This window comes from Pleurodeles waltl, chromosome 6, assembly GCF_031143425.1.
Source record: "Pleurodeles waltl isolate 20211129_DDA chromosome 6, aPleWal1.hap1.20221129, whole genome shotgun sequence".
Classification (NCBI taxonomy): Eukaryota; Metazoa; Chordata; class Amphibia; order Caudata; family Salamandridae; genus Pleurodeles; species Pleurodeles waltl.
Genome location: NC_090445.1, coordinates 1,227,296,600 through 1,227,318,357, shown reverse-complemented (window position 1 = coordinate 1,227,318,357; position 21,758 = coordinate 1,227,296,600). Strand labels below are relative to the sequence as shown.

Genomic DNA, 21,758 nt, shown 5'->3' with positions numbered 1-21,758 from the left:
AGAAAAAGTAGACTTTGTGAAATAAAATATTTGCCTAGGAACACACATTCTAAGGCGCGTTTATGGGTCAAGCGCATTTAGATCGAGTAGATTATTCATGTCACTAGACCTGCAGGTCTGCTTACATTTTGCTGATTTTATTGGAGGCCTGGATGGATGTGATAATCATAGTTTCAATGCTGGATGTCGCCCGATCATGTCCCCACCGCAGGAATGGGTTCTGTCCCAGCAGTCTCCACAACCTCAACACAGTCCCCACTTTCACAGTTATGGAAAGGCCTGCTACCCTTTATTGCCTGGAGGTCCCTGGGTGAACATTGTCAAGTTTTCAGTGATACTTTAACATCTGGGTGTTAATGCAAGAAGCATGTATCATTGCAGACATCATGGTGTTCTCTTTTGAGCCACCTAGCACAAGTAGAGAATGACATTGCAGGCGTTGGTGGAGGATTCAGGTTCATTATCCATCTATTTTGCTTGGTGGGAGTTTTCAGTGGTTTTAATTCTTTTCATCACAATTCTCGTGACTTCTTATGAGCTCTAAAATGAAGCTGAAAAAAGTTGTCTGCTACTACTACAGCTGAAGTTTCAAAACCATCTAGGCAGAGCCTCTAAAAACTATTGTACCTCTGTTTTTTTTTTTTTTTTTTTTTTAATTATTTTTTTTTAACTCCTGGAGCCTATGACTGATACCTTAGCAAACATTTTCTCTGTTCGGGGCTGTTAAGCGACGACTAGAGAAGCTGTTCAGATTAGCCGATTTCTGTTTAAGAGTTTCAGAAGGTATTGTGGCTGACAAATTCCTTTGTTGTAGCTGCTGCAAAGTTTAATACAGCTTGTTTGACTTCTTGATTCCTTCTGAGAATGAAAGGTGAAGATGGAATGCGTTTGGGACCAGCAGATGTCAGACATCAGCTGAAAATGTAAAAGGCATGTGCTATGTTATGCTTAGCCACATTTGTATCCAATGCTAGCCATATCTTCTGGAATCTTGGCCACAACTTCTCTCCTGTTATATTTGGGAGGTGCCATCTGGTCTCCAGGGGCACATTTAGTTCTGTGACCCAGGCCATAGTCTGCACCACTCCCCTCCAATAGTTCTGAATTTCTGGGCTGTACCACAAAATGTGAAAGAATGTGCCTACTTGACCACAACCCCTGACACATAGGGCAGTGTCATTCATTCACCAACCTACGTATTAACGTTCTAGAATAGTGTGATTGGTGCAACATCCTTAGTTGGAATAGTCAGAAATGAGCTTGTATTGCCACTTCCCTGGGGCTCTGCACTGCCTCGACCCAGTCGTCATCCTCTGAGATCGTCTTCTCCCTCCCATGGCTCTCTCAGTGCCTTCAGAGGTCCAGGGGTATTGTTCATTAATTTCTTATAAATCAGGAAGATGACTTTGCCAGTCATGGGATTTAACAGAAGTCGGTTCTCTTGTGCACTACCTCTGACAATTGTTCTCCTAGCACGTGCCGCCTCAGTGCATGTCATAGCTGTAGATGCCTAAAGCCCTCTGATTCCGCCTCTTATCCTTGCTTCAGAACTTCACATGTCATCATAGCCTGGCCTCTCCACATGTCGCCCCAAGTGTTTGATACTAAGCAGCTCCAATCTGGAGAACCCCTTGTGGCCCCCAACCTCCTGCAGAGGAGGTCTCTGTAGGAAAGTACCATCTTGCCTGGCATGTTACCCCCATTTTCACTGTACATATGTTTGTTTTAGCCCTTGTGTCACTGGGATCCTGCTAGACAGGACCCCAGTGCTCATAGTATGTGCCCTGTATGTGTTCCCTGTGTGGTGCCTAACTCTGCTCTGCTAACCAGAACCTCAGTGTTTATGCTCTCTCTGCTTTCTAAATTTGTCACTGCAGGCTAGTGACTAAATTTACCAATTCTCATTGGCACACTGGTACACCCATATAATTCCCTAGTATATGGTACTAAGGTACCCAGGGTATTGGGGTTCCAGGAGATCCCTATGGGCTGCAGCATTTCTTTTGCCACCCATAGGGAGCTCAGGCAATTCTTACACAGGCCTGCCACTGCAGCCTGAGCAAAATAACGTTCACGTTATTTCACAGCCATTTTTCACTGCACATAAGTAACTTATAAGTCACCTATATGACGAACCCTCACTTGGTGAAGGTTGGGTGCCAAGTTACTTAGTGTGTGGGCACCCTGGCACTAGCCAAGGTGCCCCCACATCGTTCAGGGCATATTCCCCGGACTTTGTGAGTGCGGGGACACCATTACACGTGTGCACTACATATAGGTCACTACCTATGTATAGCGTCACAATGGTAACTCCAAACATGGGCATGTAACATGTCTAAGATCATGGAATTGTCACCCCAATAGCATTCTGGTATTGGGGGGACAATTCCATGATCCACTGGGTCTCTAGCACAGAACCCGGGTGCTGCCAAACTGCCTTTCCAGGGTTTCCACTGCAGCTGCTGCCAACCCCTCAGACAGGTTTCTGCCCTCCTGGGGTCTGGACAGCCCCGGCCCAGGAAGGCAGAACAAAGGATTTCCTCTGAGAGAGGGTGTTACACCCTCTCCCTTTCGAAATAGGTTTGAAGGGCTGGGGAGGAGTATCCTCCCCAGCCTCTGGAAATGCTTTGATGGGCACAGATGGTGGCGATCAAAGCATAAGCCAGTCTACACTGGTTCAGGGTTCCCCCAGCCCTGCTCTGGCGGGAAACTGGACAAAGGAAAGGGGAGAGACCACTTCCCTGACCAGTACCTCTCAGGGGAGATGCCCAGACCTCTTCCAGTGTGTCCCAGAACTCTGCCATCTTGGATTCAGAGGTGTTGGGGGCACACTGGACTGCTCTGAGTGGCCAGTGCCAGCAGTTGACGTCCGAGACCCCCACTGATAGGCTCTTACCTCTCTTGGTAGCCAAGCCTCTTTTCTTGGTAGCCAAACCTCCTCTTCTGGCTATTTAGGGTCTCTCCTTTGGGGTATTCTTCAGATAACGAATGCAAGAGCTCACCAGAGTTCCTCTGCACTTCCCTCTTCGATTTCTGCCAAGGATCGACCGCTGACTGCTCCAGGACGCCTGCAAAACCACAACAAAGTAGCAAGACGACTACCAGCAACATTGTAGCGCCTAATCCTGCCTGCTTTCTCAACTGCTTCCTGGTGGTGCATGCTCTGAGGGCGGTCTGCCTTCACCTTGCACTGGAAATCCCGAATAAATCTCCTGTGGGTTGACTGAGTCTTCCCCCTGCTAACGCAGGCACCAAACTTCTGCATCACCAGTCCTCTGGGTCCCCTCTCATCTCAACGAGCGTGGTCCCTGGAACACAGGAGCTATATCCAAGTGACCCCCAGTCCAAGTTTGGTGGCGATAAGTCCTTGCCTCCCCACGCTAGACTGCAAACCTGTGTACTGCGTGATTTGCAGCTGCTCCGGCTTCTGTGCACTTCTCCAAGGATTCCTTTGTGCACAGCCTAGCCTGGGTCCCCAGCACTCCGTCCTGCAGTGCTCAACCCTCTGAGTTGGACTCAGACGTCGTGGGACCCTCCTTTGTGACTCTGAGTCGACTGCTGTCCTCCGATCTTCCAAGTGCCTGCTCCGGTACTTCTGCGGGTGCTGCCTGCTTCTGTGGGGGCTCTCTGAGTTGCTGAGCGCCCCCTCTGTCTCCTCCTCCAAGGGGCGACATCCTGGACCTTCCTGGTCCCCAGCAGCACCCAAGAACCTCTACTGCGACCCTTGCAGCTAGCAAGGCTTGTTTGCTGTATTTCTGCGTGGAAACACTTCTGCAACATCCAGCACGCCGTGGGACATCTTCCATCCAAAGGAGAAGTTCCTAGCCCTTTTCGTTGTTGCAGAATCCTTGGCTTCTTCCACCCGGAGGCAGCCTTTTTGCACCTTCATCCGGGGTTTTCTGGGCTCCTGCCCCTCCTGGACCCTATTGCGACTCTTGGACTTGGTCCCCATGCCTTGCAGGTTCTCAGGTCCAGGAATCTGTCTTTAGTGCTTTGCTGGTGTTTGTGGTTCTTGTAGAATCCCCCTATCACTACTATTTTGTCCTATTGGGATAGTAGGGGAACTTTACTCCTACTTTTCAGGGTCTTGGGGTGGGGTATCTTGGACACCCTGACTGTTTTCTTACAGTCCCAACGACCCTCTACAACCTCCCATAGGTCTGGGGTCGTGATTCGCATTCCACTTTTGGAGTATATGGTTTGTGTTGCCCCTAGACCTATGTCCACCTATTGCATTGTATTGTAATTCTACACTGTTTACATTACTTTTCTTTCTATTACTTACCTGTTTTGGGTTTGTGTACATAGAACTTGTGTATATTACCTTGTAACTGAGGGTACTCACTGAGATACTTGTGGCATATTGTCATAAAAATAAAGTACCATTATTTTTTAGTAACTCTTGAGTATTGTGTTTTCTTGTGATATTGTGCTATATGATCTAAGTGGTATAGTAGGAGCTTTGCATGTCTCCTAGTTCAGCCTAAGCTGCTTTGCCGTAGCTACCTTCTATCAGCCTAAGCTGTTAGAAACGCCTCTATTCCACTAATAAGGGATAACTGGACCTGGCACAGGGTGTAAGTACCACAAAAGGTACCCACTATAAGCCAGGCCAGCCTCCTACAGTCTCTGACCCACAGTTGGAGTCTTGTCTGTCAGTTTGCCCTCCCACCCCAGGAATCTGGTAGTCTCTCGCCATGCCCTCACTATGGTCTGGGTGTGTGTAAGCAGTCTCACCCCTTCCTGTAGAGAAGCAGTGTGTAACCTTTACTTCCCATGGCTTCCTGATCCATACGATAAACTGATTCAGTTTGATCAGCGAACACCCAATCATTGAATGCCACCTGCTATGCCACCCAATAGTATTTGCATATACCGGGGACTCATGGTTGATCTTCTTGAAGAAATCTTTAGAGCTCTGCCCATCAGACACACCAGAAGTGCCCGCCACTGGGCAGTATCCCTTTGGAGGCGATCCAGGTGAGAAGGTAAGTTTTTAGTTAGAAGTCTCCTGCATCATGGGTAATGTATATGCCAAGCTATCTAAACCCATCCTGTACTATTGGAGCAACAAACCTTGGTGGAGGGCTGGGGACACCCCCTATCAGCGGAAAGATGATGGACTTGTCCAAATTGATCTGCTACACAGAGTAGTCCCCAAAGGTCTGAAAAATATGCAATATTCTGTCTACTGAGTCTGCGTGGTATAAAGCAGTGTATTATCTGCATAGGAGATTTGTTCTTCCCATTCACAAACATTTCTCGTAAGAGGGATTCCTATAGAACCCAGGCCACCGGTAGTTCATGCGCAAGCAAAGAAATCATTGGGTACAGGGGACACACTTGCCTCATGCATTTATGCAGGGCAAAAACCCAGGACAGTTAATTGTTGACCCTTATTTTTGCCAGCGGGCCGTGATAGAGAAGTCTAATGAAACTGCAGAACTGGGGGCCAAAGCCCAAACCAGTGAGGGCTGCAAAAACTTAGTTCTGTTCAATACTGTTGAATGCCATTATGGTGTCCGAGAACAGCACAGCTCATTCAGCCTATTGTACCGCAGTCATATGCAACACCCCATAAAGACACCACAGGTTTAGTCTGTTTCTTCTGTGTCTTCATACTGAATTGATCTGGGGGAGCACAGTAGCTATCGCCCTCCGCAGCCTGTTCGCCAGGGCCTTCGCCAGTACCTTGGCCTCTAAATCTAGCAATGATATGGGTCCGTATGAACTGCATTCAGTCAGTGTTTTTTCTTTTTTGGGGATAACAATGGTGGCTGTCCTCTGATCTTCCAGCAGGCACCCCTCCCCCGGTCACCTATAACATTTCTAACATATGTTCAGCGACTTTGTCTGCTGTGCATTTGTATAACTTGACTGCAAGCCATTCTGCCCTCATTGGCGAGTGTGAGGCGAGTGTGAGGCGAGTGAGTGGGAGAGAGAGAGTGTGAGTGTGGGAGAGAGAGAGTGTGAGTGTGGGAGAGAGAGAGTGTGAGTGTGGGAGAGAGAGAGTGTGAGTGTGGGAGAGAGAGAGTGTGAGTGTGGGAGAGAGAGAGTGTGAGTGTGGGAGAGAGAGAGTGTGAGTGTGGGAGAGAGAGAGTGTGAGTGTGGGAGAGAGAGAGTGAGTGTGGGAGAGAGAGAGTGAGTGTGGGAGAGAGAGAGTGTGAGTGTGGGAGAGAGAGAGTGTGAGTGTGGGAGAGAGAGAGTGTGAGTGTGGGAGAGAGAGAGTGTGAGTGTGGGAGAGGGAGAGTGTGAGTGTGGGAGAGGGAGTGTGTGAGTGTGGGAGAGGGAGTGTGTGAGTGTGGGAGAGGGAGTGTGTGAGTGTGGGAGAGGGAGTGTGTGAGTGTGGGAGAGGGAGTGTGTGAGTGTGGGAGAGGGAGTGTGTGAGTGTGTGAGTGTGTGTGAGTGTGTGAGTGTGTGTGAGTGTGTGTGAGTGTGTGTGGAGGAGAGTGTGTGGGGGAGAGTGTGTGGGGGAGAGTGTGTGGGGGAGAGTGTGTGGGGGAGAGTGTGTGGGGGGGAGTGTGTGGGGGGGAGTGTGTGGGGGGGAGAGTGTGGAGAGTGTGGGGGAGAGAGTGTGGAGAGTGTGGGGGAGAGAGTGTGGAGAGTGTGGGGGAGAGAGTGTGGAGAGTGTGGGGGAGAGAGTGTGGAGAGTGTGGGGGAGAGAGTGTGGAGAGTGTGGGGTGGAGAGTGTGGGGTGGAGAGTGTGGGGTGGAGAGTGTGGGGTGGAGAGTGTGGGGTGGAGAGTGTGGGGTGAGAGTGTGGGGGAGAGAGTGTGGGGGAGAGAGTGTGGGGGAGAGAGTGTGGGGGAGAGAGTGTGGGGGAGAGAGTGTGGGGGAGAGAGTGTGGGGGAGAGAGTGTGGGGGAGAGAGTGTGGGGGAGAGAGTGTGGGGGAGAGAGAGTGGGGGGGAGAGAGTGTGGGGGAGAGAGAGTGTGGGGGAGAGAGAGTGTGGGGGAGAGAGAGTGTGGGGGAGAGAGAGTGTGGGGGAGAGAGAGTGTGGGGGAGAGAGAGTGTGGGGGAGAGAGAGTGTGGGGGAGAGAGAGTGTGGGGGAGAGAGAGTGTGGGGGAGAGAGAGTGTGGAGAGAGAGTGTGGAGAGAGAGTGTGGAGAGAGAGTGTGGAGAGAGAGTGTGGAGAGAGAGTGTGGGGGAGAGAGTGTGGGGGAGAGAGTGTGGGGGAGAGAGTGAGGAGAGTGTGGGAGTGAGGAGAGTGTGGGAGTGAGGAGAGTGTGGGAGTGAGGAGAGTGTGGGAGTGAGGAGAGTGTGGGAGTGAGTGTGGGAGAGTGGAGAGCGGAGGAGAGAGTGTGGGAGTGTGGGAGAGCGAGTGTGGGGGAGAGAGTGTGGGCGAGTGGAGAGCGGAGGAGAGAGTGTGGGGGAGAGTGTGGGCGAGTGGAGAGCGGAGGAGAGAGTGTGGGAGAGTGGAGAGCGGCGGAGCGAGTGTGGGGGAGCGAGTGTGGGGGAGCGGCGGAGCGAGTGTGGGGGAGCGAGTGTGGGGGAGCGGCGGAGCGAGTGTGGGGGAGCGAGTGTGGGGGAGCGGAGGAGCGAGTGTGGGGGAGCGAGTGTGGGGGAGCGGAGGAGCGAGTGTGGGGGAGCGAGTGTGGGGGAGCGGAGGAGCGAGTGTGGGGGAGCGAGTGTGGGGGAGCGGAGGAGCGAGTGTGGGGGAGCGAGTGTGGGGGAGCGGAGGAGCGAGTGTGGGGGAGCGAGTGTGGGGGAGCGGAGGAGCGAGTGTGGGAGAGCGAGTGTGGGGGAGCGGAGGAGCGAGTGTGGGAGAGTGGGGGAGTGGAGAGTGGGGGAGTGGAGAGTGGGGGAGTGGAGAGTGTGGGGGAGCGAGAGTGTGGGGGAGCGAGAGTGTGGGGGAGCGAGAGTGTGGGGGAGCGTGGGAGAGTGGGAGAGCGAGTGTGGAGGAGAGTGGGAGAGCGAGTGTGGAGGAGAGTGGGAGAGTGGGAGAGCGAGTGTGGAGAGTGTGGGGGAGCGAGTGTGGAGAGTGTGGGGGAGCGAGTGTGGAGAGTGTGGGGGAGCGAGTGTGGAGAGTGTGGGGGAGAGTGAGTGAGTGTGGGAGGGAGAGGGAGAGTGAGTGTGTGGGGGGGGAGAGTGTGGGGGAGAGTGAGAGTGTGTGGGGGAGAGTGAGTGTGTGTGGGGGAGAGTGAGTGTGTGTGGGGGAGAGTGAGTGTGTGTGGGGGAGAGTGAGTGTGTGTGGGGGAGAGTGAGTGTGTGTGGGGGAGAGTGAGTGTGTGTGGGGGAGAGTGAGTGTGTGTGGGGGAGAGTGGAGAGTGGGAGAGCGAGTGTGGAGAGTGTGGGGGAGAGAGTGTGGGGGAGTGGAGAGTGGAGGAGAGAGTGTGGGAGAGAGGAGAGTGGAGGAGAGAGTGTGGGAGAGAGGAGAGTGGAGGAGAGTGGGGAGAGAGAGTGTGGGGAGAGAGAGTGTGGGGAGAGAGAGTGTGGGGAGAGAGAGTGTGGGGAGGGAGAGTGTGGGGAGGGAGAGTGTGGGGAGGGAGAGTGTGGGGAGGGAGAGTGTGGGGAGGGAGAGTGTGGGGAGGGAGAGTGTGGGGAGGGAGAGTGTGGGGAGGGAGAGTGTGGGGAGGGAGAGTGTGGGGAGGGAGAGTGTGGAGAGTGGGAGGGAGAGTGGGGAGAGTGGGGAGAGTGGAGAGTGTGGGGGAGAGTGTGGGAGAGTGGAGAGTGTGGGGGAGAGTGTGGGAGAGAGGAGAGTGTGGGGAGCGGGGGAGAGCGAGTGTGGGGAGCGGGAGAGCGAGTGTGGGGAGCGGGAGAGCGAGTGTGGGAGAGCGGGAGAGCGAGTGTGGGAGAGCGAGTGTGGGAGAGCGGGAGAGCGAGTGTGGGAGAGCGGGAGAGCGAGTGTGGGAGAGCGGGAGAGCGAGTGTGGGAGAGCGGGAGAGCGGGAGAGTGAGAGTGTGGGAGAGTGAGAGTGTGGAGAGTGGGAGTGTGGGAGAGTGAGAGTGTGGGAGAGTGAGAGTGTGGAGAGTGGGAGTGTGGAGAGTGGGAGTGTGGAGAGTGGGAGTGTGGGAGAGCGAGAGAGTGGGAGAGTGAGTGTGGAGAGCGGGAGAGTGGAAGAGTGAGTGTGGAGAGTGGGAGAGTGGGAGAGTGAGTGTGGAGAGTGGGAGAGTGGGAGAGTGAGTGTGGAGAGTGGGAGAGTGGGAGAGTGAGTGTGGAGAGTGGGAGAGTGGGAGAGTGAGTGTGGAGAGTGGGAGAGTGGGAGAGTGAGTGTGGAGAGTGGGAGAGTGGGAGAGTGAGTGTGGAGAGTGGGAGAGTGGGAGAGTGAGTGTGGAGAGTGTGGAGAGTGGGAGAGTGAGTGTGGAGAGTGGGAGAGTGAGTGTGGAGAGTGGGAGAGCGAGTGTGGAGAGTGGGAGAGTGGGAGAGAGAGTGGGAGAGCGAGTGTGGAGAGTGGGAGAGTGGGAGAGGGAGAGTGGGAGAGTGGGAGAGCGAGTGTGGAGAGTGGGAGAGTGGGAGAGGGAGAGTGGGAGAGTGGGAGAGCGAGTGTGGAGAGTGGGAGAGTGGGAGAGGGAGAGTGGGAGAGTGGGAGAGCGAGTGTGGAGAGTGGGAGAGTGGGAGAGCGAGTGTGGAGAGTGGGAGAGTGGGAGAGCGAGTGTGGAGAGTGGGAGAGTGGGAGAGTGGGAGAGCGAGTGTGGAGAGTGGGAGAGTGGGAGAGCGAGTGTGGAGAGTGGGAGAGTGGGAGAGTGGGAGAGCGAGTGTGGAGAGTGGGAGAGTGGGAGAGCGAGTGTGGAGAGTGTGGAGAGTGTGGAGAGTGTGGAGAGTGGGAGAGTGGGAGAGTGGGAGGGAGAGTGTGGAGAGTGGGGGAGAGAGGGAGGGAGAGTGTGGAGAGTGGGAGAGTGGGAGAGTGGGAGGGAGAGTGTGGAGAGTGGGAGAGTGGGAGGGAGAGTGTGGAGAGTGTGGGAGGGAGAGTGTGGAGAGTGTGGGAGGGAGAGTGGGAGAGTGGGAGGGAGAGCGAGTGTGGAGAGCGAGTGTGGAGAGCGAGTGTGGAGAGCGAGTGTGGGGGAGAGAGTGTGGGGGAGAGAGTGTGGGGGAGAGAGTGTGGGGGAGAGAGTGTGGGGGAGAGAGTGTGGGGGAGAGAGTGTGGGGGAGAGAGTGTGGGGGAGAGAGTGTGGGGGAGAGAGGAGAGTGGAGGAGAGTGTGGGGGAGAGAGGAGAGTGGAGGAGAGTGTGGGGGAGAGAGGAGAGTGGAGGAGAGTGTGGGAGAGTGAAGGGTGGAGGAGAGTGTGGGAGAGTGAAGGGTGGAGGAGAGAGCGTGGGAGAGTGGAGAGTGGAGGAGAGAGCGTGGGAGAGTGGAGAGTGGAGGAGAGAGCGTGGGAGAGTGGAGAGTGGAGGAGAGAGCGTGGGAGAGTGGAGGGTGGAGGAGAGAGCGTGGGAGAGTGGAGGGTGGAGGAGAGAGTGGGAGAGTGGAGGGTGGAGGAGAGAGTGTGGGAGAGTGGAGAGTGGAGGAGAGAGTGTGGGAGAGTGGAGGAGAGAGTGTGGGAGAGTGGAGAGTGGAGGAGAGAGTGTGGGAGAGTGGAGGGTGGAGGAGAGAGTGTGGGAGAGTGGAGGGTGGAGGAGAGAGTGTGGGAGAGTGGAGAGTGGAGGAGAGAGTGTGGGAGAGTGGAGAGTGGAGGAGAGAGTGTGGGAGAGTGGAGAGTGGAGGAGAGAGTGTGGGAGAGTGGAGAGTGGAGGAGAGAGTGTGGGAGAGTGGAGAGTGGAGGAGAGAGTGTGGGAGAGTGGAGAGTGGAGGAGAGAGTGTGGGAGAGTGGAGAGTGGAGGAGAGAGTGTGGGAGAGTGGAGGAGAGAGTGTGGGAGAGTGGAGGAGAGAGTGTGGGAGAGTGGAGGGTGGAGGAGAGAGTGTGGGAGAGTGGAGGGTGGAGGAGAGAGTGTGGGAGAGTGGAGGGTGGAGGAGAGAGTGTGGGAGAGTGGAGGGTGGAGGAGAGAGTGTGGGAGTGTGGAGAGTGGAGGAGAGAGTGTGGGAGTGTGGAGAGTGGAGGAGAGAGTGTGGGAGTGTGGGAGAGTGGAGGAGAGAGTGTGGGAGAGTGGAGGGTGGAGGAGAGAGTGTGGGAGAGTGGAGGGTGGAGGAGAGAGTGTGGGAGAGTGGAGGGTGGAGGAGAGAGTGTGGGAGAGTGGAGGGTGGAGGAGAGAGTGTGGGAGAGTGGAGAGTGGAGGAGAGAGTGTGGGAGAGTGGAGAGTGGAGGAGAGTGTGTGGGAGAGTGGAGGAGAGAGTGTGGGAGGGAGAGTGTGGGAGGGAGAGTGTGGGAGGGAGAGTGTGGGAGGGAGAGTGTGGGAGGGAGAGTGGAGAGTGGGAGGGTGGTAGTGAGTGTGGGGAGTGTGGGGAGAGTGATATATATATATATATATATATATATATATATATATATATATATATATATATTCATCAGGAGGTCGTGGAAGCAAATGTTCAATCAATCAGTAATTCCTAAAGTATGACTAATCACCCGTAGAGTCTCACTGTGCTGTTTGCAGGTGTGCTGCTCAATCGAAACATCCAGGTCCTGAGGTCCTTCCTGAACTGCTTCAGTGATGCGGTCTGTGAGTTTAAGAGGTAGCGTGTCCCATGTCCGTGCTGTGAGGCAGGAGAAGGATCTTCCTGCTGCTGTGCTTTTTCAGATCTAGGGAACGGCTGCAATGGCGAGCTGGGAAATAGTTGTCTGTTTGGTATGTAGAAGGCGATGCAGTGATTTGGGTATTCTAGTCCTGTGTTGTGTAGTGCCTTGTAGGTGTGGATCAGGAGCTTGTATGTGATGCTCTTGTTGACTGGGAGCCAGTGTATGTCTCTGAGGTGGGAGGAGATGTGGCTGTGTCGGGGGATGTCCAGGATGCGTCTGGCTGCTGCATTCTGGATTCCTTGTCTTGATTGTATTTTGTTGGTGATTCAGGTAAAGGGTGAGTTGCTGTTGTCCAGTTTGCTTATGATGAGTGCGTGGGTGACTGTCTCCTCGTGTCAGAGGGGATCCACTTGAAGATCTTTCAAAGGAGTCGGATGGTGTGGAAGCATGATGGCGAAACGGCACTAACTTGGTGGGTCATGGATAGAGAGGAGTCCAGGATGATGCCCAGATTGTGTGTGTGGTCCGTGGAAGCTGGTGCATTTTCCAGTGCAGTAGGTCACCAGGAGTCATTCCAGGTGGAAGGGATGGAGCCTTTTACGAGGATATCAGTCTTGTCCGAGTTGAGTTTGAAACAGCTGGCTTCCATCCAGGCAGCAGCGGCTTTCATCCCATTATGGACTTTTCTCTTGTCCTTTACAGGGTCGTCGGACAGGGAGAGGATCAGTTTGGTATCGTTGGCGTAGGAGACTGTTTAGCCTGTGTTGTTTGATGATCTTGAGTAGCGGGCCATGCAGATGTTGAAAAGCGTCAAGCTGAGTGATGATCCTTGGAGCACTCTGTAGCATGTATCTTTGGGTTCTGACATGAACGGCGGTAGTTTGACACTCTGGTGAGGAAAGACCTGATCCATTCCAGTGCTTCATTGCGGATGCTGATGACGTGGAGTCTGGCGCAGAGGATGGAGTAGGAGACTGTGTCTAATGCTGCAGAGCGGTTTAGGAGGATGAGTGTGGCCATGCCTCCGTGATCTAGTATGGCGCGTATGTTGTGGCTAGTTTCTAGAAGTGCTGCTCATGAATCCATATTGGGATGGGTCTAGGATTTAGTGTGTCTCCAGGAATTCAGTGAGTTGCGGGTTGACAGCCTTTTCTGCTATTTTGGCTGGGAAAGGGATTAGGGAGATGGGTCTGTAGTTTTTCAGCTCCCTTGGGTCAGCAATGGGTTGCTTGAGTAGCGGGTTGATCTTGGCGTGTTTCTAGTCTAAAGGGAAGGTGGCAGTCTCGAAGAATCGGTCGATAGCTCATAGTTAAGTTGCTTTGTAGATATGGCAAACGTCTCTACTTTAGTTAACCCAATCATGTGAAGTTCCCCTCTGTGTCCCTGATCTCTGGGACCCAGCCCCATCCCCTACCCCACTTGTCCAGCCACGCTCAGTTTGTTGGCTTTATTGCCAATATCGTAAAGTCTGCGTTGGGTTGCCAAAGCATAGGCACGTACCTTGTCTTCAGCTAGGTCCCACAACTTCTGTTATTTGAGTCGGAGCTGGTGTTGGAGCTGAAGACTAGTTGCCTCCACTTTCAGTATGCATGTGTAGGAAGTTGTCTCTGTATATACACTATTTCAAAGTAAGAAAAAGTGTGCACAGAACCCAAGGGTTCCCCGTAGAGGTAAAATAGTGGCAAAAGTAGATAATTCTAATGCTCTATTTTGTGGTAGTGTGGTCGAGCAGTAGGCTTAACAGAGGGTATGAGGAACACACACTCAAATACTTACTCCAGGCCAATAGGTTTTTATATTGAAAAATATATTTTTTTAGTTTATTTTAAGAACCACAGGTTCAAGGTTTACAGTTAATACTTTAAATGTAAGGTACTTTACTTCGGTACTTTAGGAACTTTGAATGAAAACAATATCATGTACAGTCTTTGTAAAAATGGCAATAAGCTATTTTCAAAGTGGACACTTCATAAATCAACAGTTCCTGGGGGAGGTACGTAAAGGTTAGATTAGGAGGTAAGTAAAACACTTACAAGTCTCAGTCCTGGGGCATAGGCAACCCACTGTTGGGGGTTCAAAGCAACCCCAAAGTTAACACACCAGCAGCTCAGGGCCGGTCAGGTGCAGAGGACAAAGAGGTGCCCAAAACACAAGTATCTAAGTGAAGTACCTTACATTTAAAGTGTTTACTGTAAATCTTGAACTTGTGGTTCTTAAAATAAACAAACTAAGAAAAGGTATTTTTCAATATAAAAACCTATTGGCCTGGAGTAAGTCTTTGAGTGTGTGTTCCTCATTTATTGCCTGTGTGTGTACAACAAATGCTTAACACTACCCTCTGATAAGCCTACTGCTCCACCACACTACCACAAAATATAGCATTAGAATTATCTGCTTTGCCACTATCTTGCGTCTAAGGGGAACCCTTGGACTCTGCACACTATTTCTTACTTTGAAATAGTATATACAGAGCCAACTTTCTACAATTGGTGTTTATTTATTTTTCTAGCTCATTAAATGTGTGGTTCATAATGTTATCTTTTTCAAACATTGCATGGTTATGTAAAAGTTCAGTCCTAATAAGTGAATTTTTGTATTCTACTATTTAAACAGGCCAGTTGCACCTCATTCGTACATGGAGACAGTCACATCACAGCCAGCTTCCCCTGTCTCGTATGGTCCTCCATCAACCAGTACACAACAACTAACCTCTCAGATGGTAGGAATGCAGATTGGCAATAGGAGTACTTCAGCTAGTCCTCCAGCTGGAATGGGTTATGGTGAGTTCAAATTCAAGCTTGGAAGGTGTGCATATGTGTAGTGCATTATATGAGGAGTTAAAGTGACCCGCTGTTAGAAGTTTGAATCATTTCACCTTAATTTTACATCAGTATAGAATTTAAATCAAATCTCTGAATGTTTTTGAATTGCCGACCAAAATAGTGAATGTCATCCTGGGGACAGTTGACCCTTTACAAAGTCGATATCCGGGAGAAAGCTTTTCCTGGTGTATTGATCCTGGTGTATTGATCCTGGTGTATTGATTAATACAACAACCCTCTGCAGGCCAAGCCTTCAAATATGTTGATGTTTCATTGGCCCAGCAGGGCCTTGCTGTGAGCACAGTACATGTTATTTAGCAGCCCTTTTAGCCTGTTTGTGTTTACCTGACAAACCTCCTCTAGTCAAGTCACTGGGTGACTGCAGGCAATTTGAGTGTAGCATCCATCCCACTTTTTTCCTAGAGCAATTTGTACTGGGTACCTGTGCTGTGGACAGGTGAGCTCCAATACATACAGTTAACCCAACAGAGTTTCTAAATGTGGGCACAACCATATGGAAACAAACACTTCACATTCAGTAATAATCCAATGTAATTGATAACTTTAAGTAATTGATTGAAAAGGGGCACTATCATAAAAGCATAAATAATCTAATAATAGTTAAATTAATTCAAAGAATACTCGTCAACATGACAGTACCCACAATACAGATGAAGTCTCTTACATCCATAGAAAGCAATGCAAAAGCCACCGAACAGAAGGATGATGGTGGAGGCTACACATAGCAGTGTCCTCAATCCTCACAAATTTCAAGTAGTACAGCCTTTATAGTTAGTAAGTTGGCAATATCGTTCTTTGATCCAATTGGTAGACTTTTGATGTGTTTATCCTGGTTGGCTCTAGTCTCCAATGATGTGGCTTTTTGTCCATGACAAGTAGATGTTTGATTCCTGCATATGACCAAGAGCTATCTGAGTAGGTTGTTCTTCTGTCCATTCGAACCAATTCAATGTTCTAAACTTCCTAGTAGAGGCTTTCATCTTTATCAGTGCTCTATATGTGCATAACATGTCATGTCAGGGTACACTGTTCATCCCAGAAATGTGTCCATCCTTGGTTGACTTGTTAGGGTAACTCCGGCGATATAGCTTGCTTGCTTTTAAAATCCTTGGCAGGGTTATGCTAGCAAAGCACCTTTAAGACTCTCTTAGCAATGCAGTATGTCTTCACACTTTCACACATGCATAAACGAAGTTAACCTTCGCATGACCTCAAGATTCTTGCTTTGACTAAATCCTGAATAATGCACTTAACCCAATTAACCCTGTGTGAAAATGGCAAGCCCTTCATTCTAGATTGTGAACAGCATGATGTTATTGGAGCTACTGTTTTGAAAATGTGCACTATGGACACTTGATCTTTGTCAGGGCTAAGAAATTCTTAGAGAGAGCAAATACCATTTTCAGATCTCATCTCAAATCTTTTTAAAAACCTAGGCTGTGAATGAGGTTGTTACTTAACCTATTGGAAATGTTCTCCTTGCAGTGATTTCACAGCTATCTCATAGTTTCCCAGTTGTGTCCACAGTGGCATTCTGTTACCAATTTCCTAACTAATATTTAGCATTTAATATTGTTTCATCTCATTAATCATTTTGCTTACACCATTATTTTTCAGCACAGTATTTCCAAAATCTTTTAGTATCCTCTGAGTTTTTCTCCATCAACAATATTGTCCTACAAAATTGTAGAGTTGGTTGTATGCTGTATTTAAGATAACTGTCCCTCTTGATCTCATTATTACATCAACGTGTTCAAAAGATGATTCAGGTAATTTCCCCAATGCAGTCCTGTTACTCTTACCACCTAATACTTGAATCATTTCCTCACACTATATTATTGAGGGTTACCCATTTGGGTGTCATTTGGCGGACCATGTCCTTTTCCATTGCGTAACTTATGTATGTTTTCTGCCAAGCTGTATTAGTAAATTGACAGCTCATTGGTCCTTTTTGTTCACATAGTTTGTCTAATTTGTCTTTTTTCCCGTTAGTTTTTTTTATTTTTTATTTTTGCCTTCTTCCCACCTGCCCATACTCATCAGGTTTGTTCTTTTATTGCACTGTAGATGTCAATGAGAGATTCCCACAATCCTGTTTTATAACACAAACATGAGTTCAAACCTGCCTTCCCTTTTTATAAGTTAAACCCTTTTAAGCCCTTTACTGCTAAGCCTCCTCCCGCACCCTTCCCTACCCTCCCCAAATGGCATTTATGAAGGTTTTGCGGTGGTAAAGTCACTATCTTCCAAGCTTTCAGGAACAGGCAGACTTGAATCAGAAAACCAATTTTTTTCAACACAGTTTTGGCATTTTTCCTATTTTTTTGTGCTTTCAACCTCCTTTCAGTTACTGGTAGAAATGGGTGTAAAACCAATGGTTGATCCCGGAGGGCTATACATTTCTGAAAAGTAAACCCAATTCTGAATTTAGCAAGGGGTCATTTGTGTGGATCCTACAAGGCATTCCTATAGAAAGTAACAGTTGAAATAAATAAATATTGAAATTGAGTTGAAAAAAACAGCTTTGTGTCTACTTTTTCATCCATAACTTCTTATAACTACGGCAGATTTTGAAACACAATATACTGTTGCGCCCACTGGACCCTTCTGGTTTTGGGACTATATAGTGCTTGTAGATTCACCAAGAACCCTATATTCCCAGTGCCAATAACTGAGCTGCACCTCTCAAGGGTTTTTCATTGTATACCGGGCATACAGAAATTCATTTGGTAAAATAGGAAAAGGGAAAATAGGTATCAAGGAAACCTATGTATTTCCGAAATTGACACAACATATGGAGTTTAGAAGATGTGGTTATTTGCACATCTCTGAACTTGGGGGTACCCATACTAGCAGTTAATTACATGGCATTTCTCAAAATGACTTATTACACCCTGTCATACATTTGGATGGTAAAAAGGCAGGGAAAGACAATTGGTAATAACACGTGTTCTGATATTTTGTGTTCCTCTAAGTCTCCTGATAGAAATGGTACCTCACTTGTGTGGGTAGGCCTAGTGCCCGCGACCGGAAAGGCACTAAAACGCAACATGGACACATCACATTTTTGCACTGAAAACTGACTCATTTTTTGCAAAGTGCCTAGCTGTTTTGGGCTGTAGCTCAGCCAGTGCCCAGGGAAGCCTAGCAAACCTGTACCTTTTTGAAAACTGGACACCTAGGGGAATCGAGGATGGGGCGACTTCTGGGGCTCTCACCAGGTTCTGTCTCCCAGACTCCTTTGCAAACCTGTCTGGAAAAAAACACATTTCCTCACATGGAATCTGAGGGGAGCCATAAAGATTCTTCCAACCAGCATTCCCCCAAGTCTCCCCATGAAAGTGATAATACATTTGTGTGGGTAGACCTAGTGCTCACAACAGGAAAAACTCCAAAATGCAACGTGGACACATCACGTTTTTCCATTGAAAACGGACTAGTTTTTTTGAACTGTGCTTAGCTGTGGATTTTGGGCTATAGCTTGCCGGCACCCAGGGGAACCTAGCTAAGTGTACATTTTTGAAAGCTAGACACATAGGGGTATCCAGGGTGGGCTGCCTTGTACGGCTCTCCGCAAGTTTATTTTTTTATTTTTTACCCAGAATCCCTTGCAAACCTCATGGTGAAGGGAAAACCTCTTTCGTCACATTTCTGTGATGGAAAGTTCTGGAAACTGTGGGGACCTACAAAATGCATCCACCTCAAGTCTCCTTTCCTGATAAAAAGGCAAGCCAAGACAATGGGAGCTCTTCCTGGAGACACCTATTGACCTTGGTTGGATCCGTTCCTGTTGCTGGCACTAGGCCCAGACACACGGGGAGAGTAGAGTTTGGCTTTTGTCATCAGTGATGTAATTCTAACATCTAATGATTGACATCTGTACAGTCATGAGCAGTGCACAACAGGGAAGTGTGTTATGGTTTAGTTACCTCCCCAAAACTGGTGAATCACTGGGATTTTCAGTTTTAGTTTTGTGGCCATCACAGCATTTTAGCTCTTTTGTGATATTTTTTTTGGGGGAAATTCAAAGAGGAAAAAAAAAAAACACATGTCACAGTTAAATGCACGTATCCTCTTATTTATAGCTAATCTCCACTTTTTATGGCCTTCAGCTCTGCAGAATGCAGGAACTCTCCTTTGGTTATGCCCTGGTGTGCAACAGGGGTTGGATTCAGGCTTTGCAAAAGACTACATATGATCAACCTCACGTATGGCCTATTGTAGTGTTATTTTATTTTAATACAAAATTGGCAAACCTTGAAGCTCTGCTGGCCCAGGGAGGGTTCAGATTCCATAAATCCGGCACAGGGTCTGCAAATCCCACTATAATGTTTTTTTTAAAATTATTTTTATTACGTGGGTGGGTTACCTTCTGAAGCCCCCACATACAAAAAAATCTCATGAGGTAAGGGGTACTTCCCCTCCCTTTCCTTTGAGGAATACCCAAATAGTTGATACCTATTTATTATGAAAATGATTATCAAGTGCTATTTATAATTTTTACAGACAGAAAAGGATTGAGATGCATTAGGGGTCTATTTGAAATTAATGCAATATATTTAGGAGGGATCATCCTTGATACTAGTTATGTTGCTTAACTTGGGTATATGGGTTGTTATTGTTCATCTCAAGAGTAGTTGTTTGGCATCAAAGTTGAGCCATCCACACGAGTCAGTTGAGCAATTGCCAATTGTGTTTTTTTTTTTATTTTTTTTTTATTTTATAGATTTAGTTACTACAATGATTTCATACAGCACTTGGCAACTTGCATCTGGCACTTTATTATGATATAGCACTAGTCCATTATGAGTACAATTAATGAACGATTTTAAGCGAATTGAGCTTTCTCTGAAAACCCCAGTGCAATAAAATGCTGTGTTACAAGTTCATAAAACTATCGGTCCTGATTTCCAAAACTGTACCCAATGGTAGCTGTGGAAGTAATGCAATAAAACTCCTTCTTGAGAAGGAGTTGGCTTAGAATAGATACCATGCACTTTACTTTATCAGTGAGAGCTTTATGATGGCATGAATAAGCCATCCATGGCTTATTTGTAATTTAATGTACTGTATTTAGAAGAAACAAGAAAAACGATGAAGGAACTGCTGTTGAAATTGGGTATTTGAGGATGTTTATTGAGGGTATAATGATGTAATTGTATGTTGTGTAGGCCCCTCAACCTATACATCCTGTCAGAGCATTTTCACATGGTAACTCTGCAAGATGTTATTCCACTACTACAAAAACAAGATTACATGACTGCTCTAGCTCTCAAAGATGCGTATTTACACATACCCATTCATCCAGCTCACAGAAAATACCTCAGGTTTGTCATAGCAGGAAAATACTACCAGTTCAAGGTGTTAACATTTGGCATAACAACAGCTCCAAGAGTGTTCATAAAGTGTCTAGCAGCAGTAGAAGCCTACTTAAGAAGACAACACATCCATGTCTTTCCATATCTAGACGATTGGCTAATAAAATCAAGCAATCTTACACAAGCCAAAAACACACTCGTTATGTGATAGAAACCTTGCACACCATAGGGTTCACTCTAAACTACCAAAAGTCACACCTTCGACCACCACAAGTACAACCGTACCTAGGTGCTATCCTAAATACTCAACTAGCCCTAGCTTATCCAAATATACAAAGGATATAAGCTTTCCAAAATCTAATACCACTCAAACAGCCAAATCAGCAATACACTGTAAGATTTATCATGAAGATTCTAGGAATGATGGCATCTTGCATAGCGATAGTCCCACATGCAAGACTAAACATGTGGCCCTTACAGCAGTGCCTTTCACAACAATGGTCACAAGCACATGGTCAACTTAAAGATCTAGTGATGGACTGCCAAACACATATGTCCCTTCAGTGGTGGAATCGCAACAATCTAATGAAAGGGCGTCATTTTAAGACCCTGTGCCTCAGACCAACAGATGCATCAATGATTGGTTGAGGAGCTCACTTGCACGATCACACCAATCAAGGGCAATGGGATGTCAAACAGAAACAGCTACACATAAACCACTTAGAATTATTAGCTGTGTTTCTTGCCCTAAAAGAGTTTCAACCTCTTCTTAAACAGAAGAATGTAGAATGTTTTCATAAAAACAGACATAATGACAACCATGTATTACCTCACCAAACAGGGTGGGACACATTCATCTCTGCTGTCCCTTCTAGCCCAAACAATTTGGAAATGGGCAATTAACAATCAGATTCATTTACTAGAACAATATATTCATGGATAGACAATCATTTGGCAGATCTCTTCAGCAGAAATCACCAACAAACACACAAATGGGAGATTCACTCCCAAGTACTTCAAAAGACCTTTCAAAAGTGGGGAACACCAGACATAGATCTATTCCTAACAAGTGAAAACGCCAAATGTCAAAACTTCACATCCAGACACCCACATCCCCTATCCAAGGGTAATGCTCTATGAATCAATTGGTCAGGGATATTTGCTTTCGCTTTTCCACCTCTCCCACTCCTTCCCTTTCTAGTCAACAAACTACATCAGACATCTCTGACCATGATACACATAGCACCAACATGAGCACGCCAGCTTTGGTACACAACACTCCTAGATCTGTCTATAGTACCTCATTCCAAACTTCCAAACAGACCATGTAGGAAGTTGGCTCTGTATGCACTATTTCAAAGTAAGGAATAGTATGCACAGAGTCCAAGGGTTCCCCTTAGAGGTAAGATAGTGGCAAAAAGAGATAATTCTAATGCTCTATTTTGTGGTAGTGTGGTCAAGCAGTAGGCTTATCAGAGGGTAGTGTTAAGCATTTGTTGTACACACACTCAGAGACAATTCCAGGCCAATAGGTTTTTGTATAGAAAAATATATTTTCTTAGTTTATTTTAAGAACCACAGGTTCAAGATTTACAAGTAATACTTTAAATGAAAGGTACTTCACTTAGGAACTTTAGGAACTTTGAATTAGCAAATAGCATATACAGTTTTCACACACATGACATATAGCTATTTTAAAACTAGACAGTGCAATTTTCAACAGTTCCTGGGGGAGGTAAGGTGTTTGTACGGGGTTCGAAATTGGGTCCAAGGTAGCCCAACGTTGGGGGTTCAGGGCAACCCCAAAGTTACCACACCAGCATCTCAGGGCCAGTCAGGTGCAGAGGTCAAAGTGGTGCCCAAAACACGTAGGCTTCAATGGAGAAGGGGGTGCCCCGGTTCCAGTCTGCCAGAAGGTAAGTACCCGTGTCTTTGGAGGGCAGACCAGGGGGGTTTGTAGGGCACTTGGGGGACACAAGTCCACACAAAAAGTACACCCTCAGCGGCACAGGGGCGGCCGGGTGCAGTGTGCAAACAAGCGTCTGGTT

At 48.3% G+C, this 21,758-nt stretch overlaps 1 protein-coding gene across 2 annotated transcripts in view; it reads left to right on the top strand.

Annotated features, from left to right (window-relative positions):
- Nucleotides 1-21,758, top strand: part of SEC24C (SEC24 homolog C, COPII coat complex component) — a 1,280,009-nt gene that overhangs the window by 78,791 nt on the left and 1,179,460 nt on the right. For both annotated transcript variants that reach the window (XM_069240542.1, XM_069240541.1), the window contains exon 4: nt 14,163-14,329. In XM_069240542.1, the coding sequence (XP_069096643.1) occupies nt 14,163-14,329 (167 nt within the window). The remainder of the gene's footprint in view (nt 1-14,162; nt 14,330-21,758) is intronic.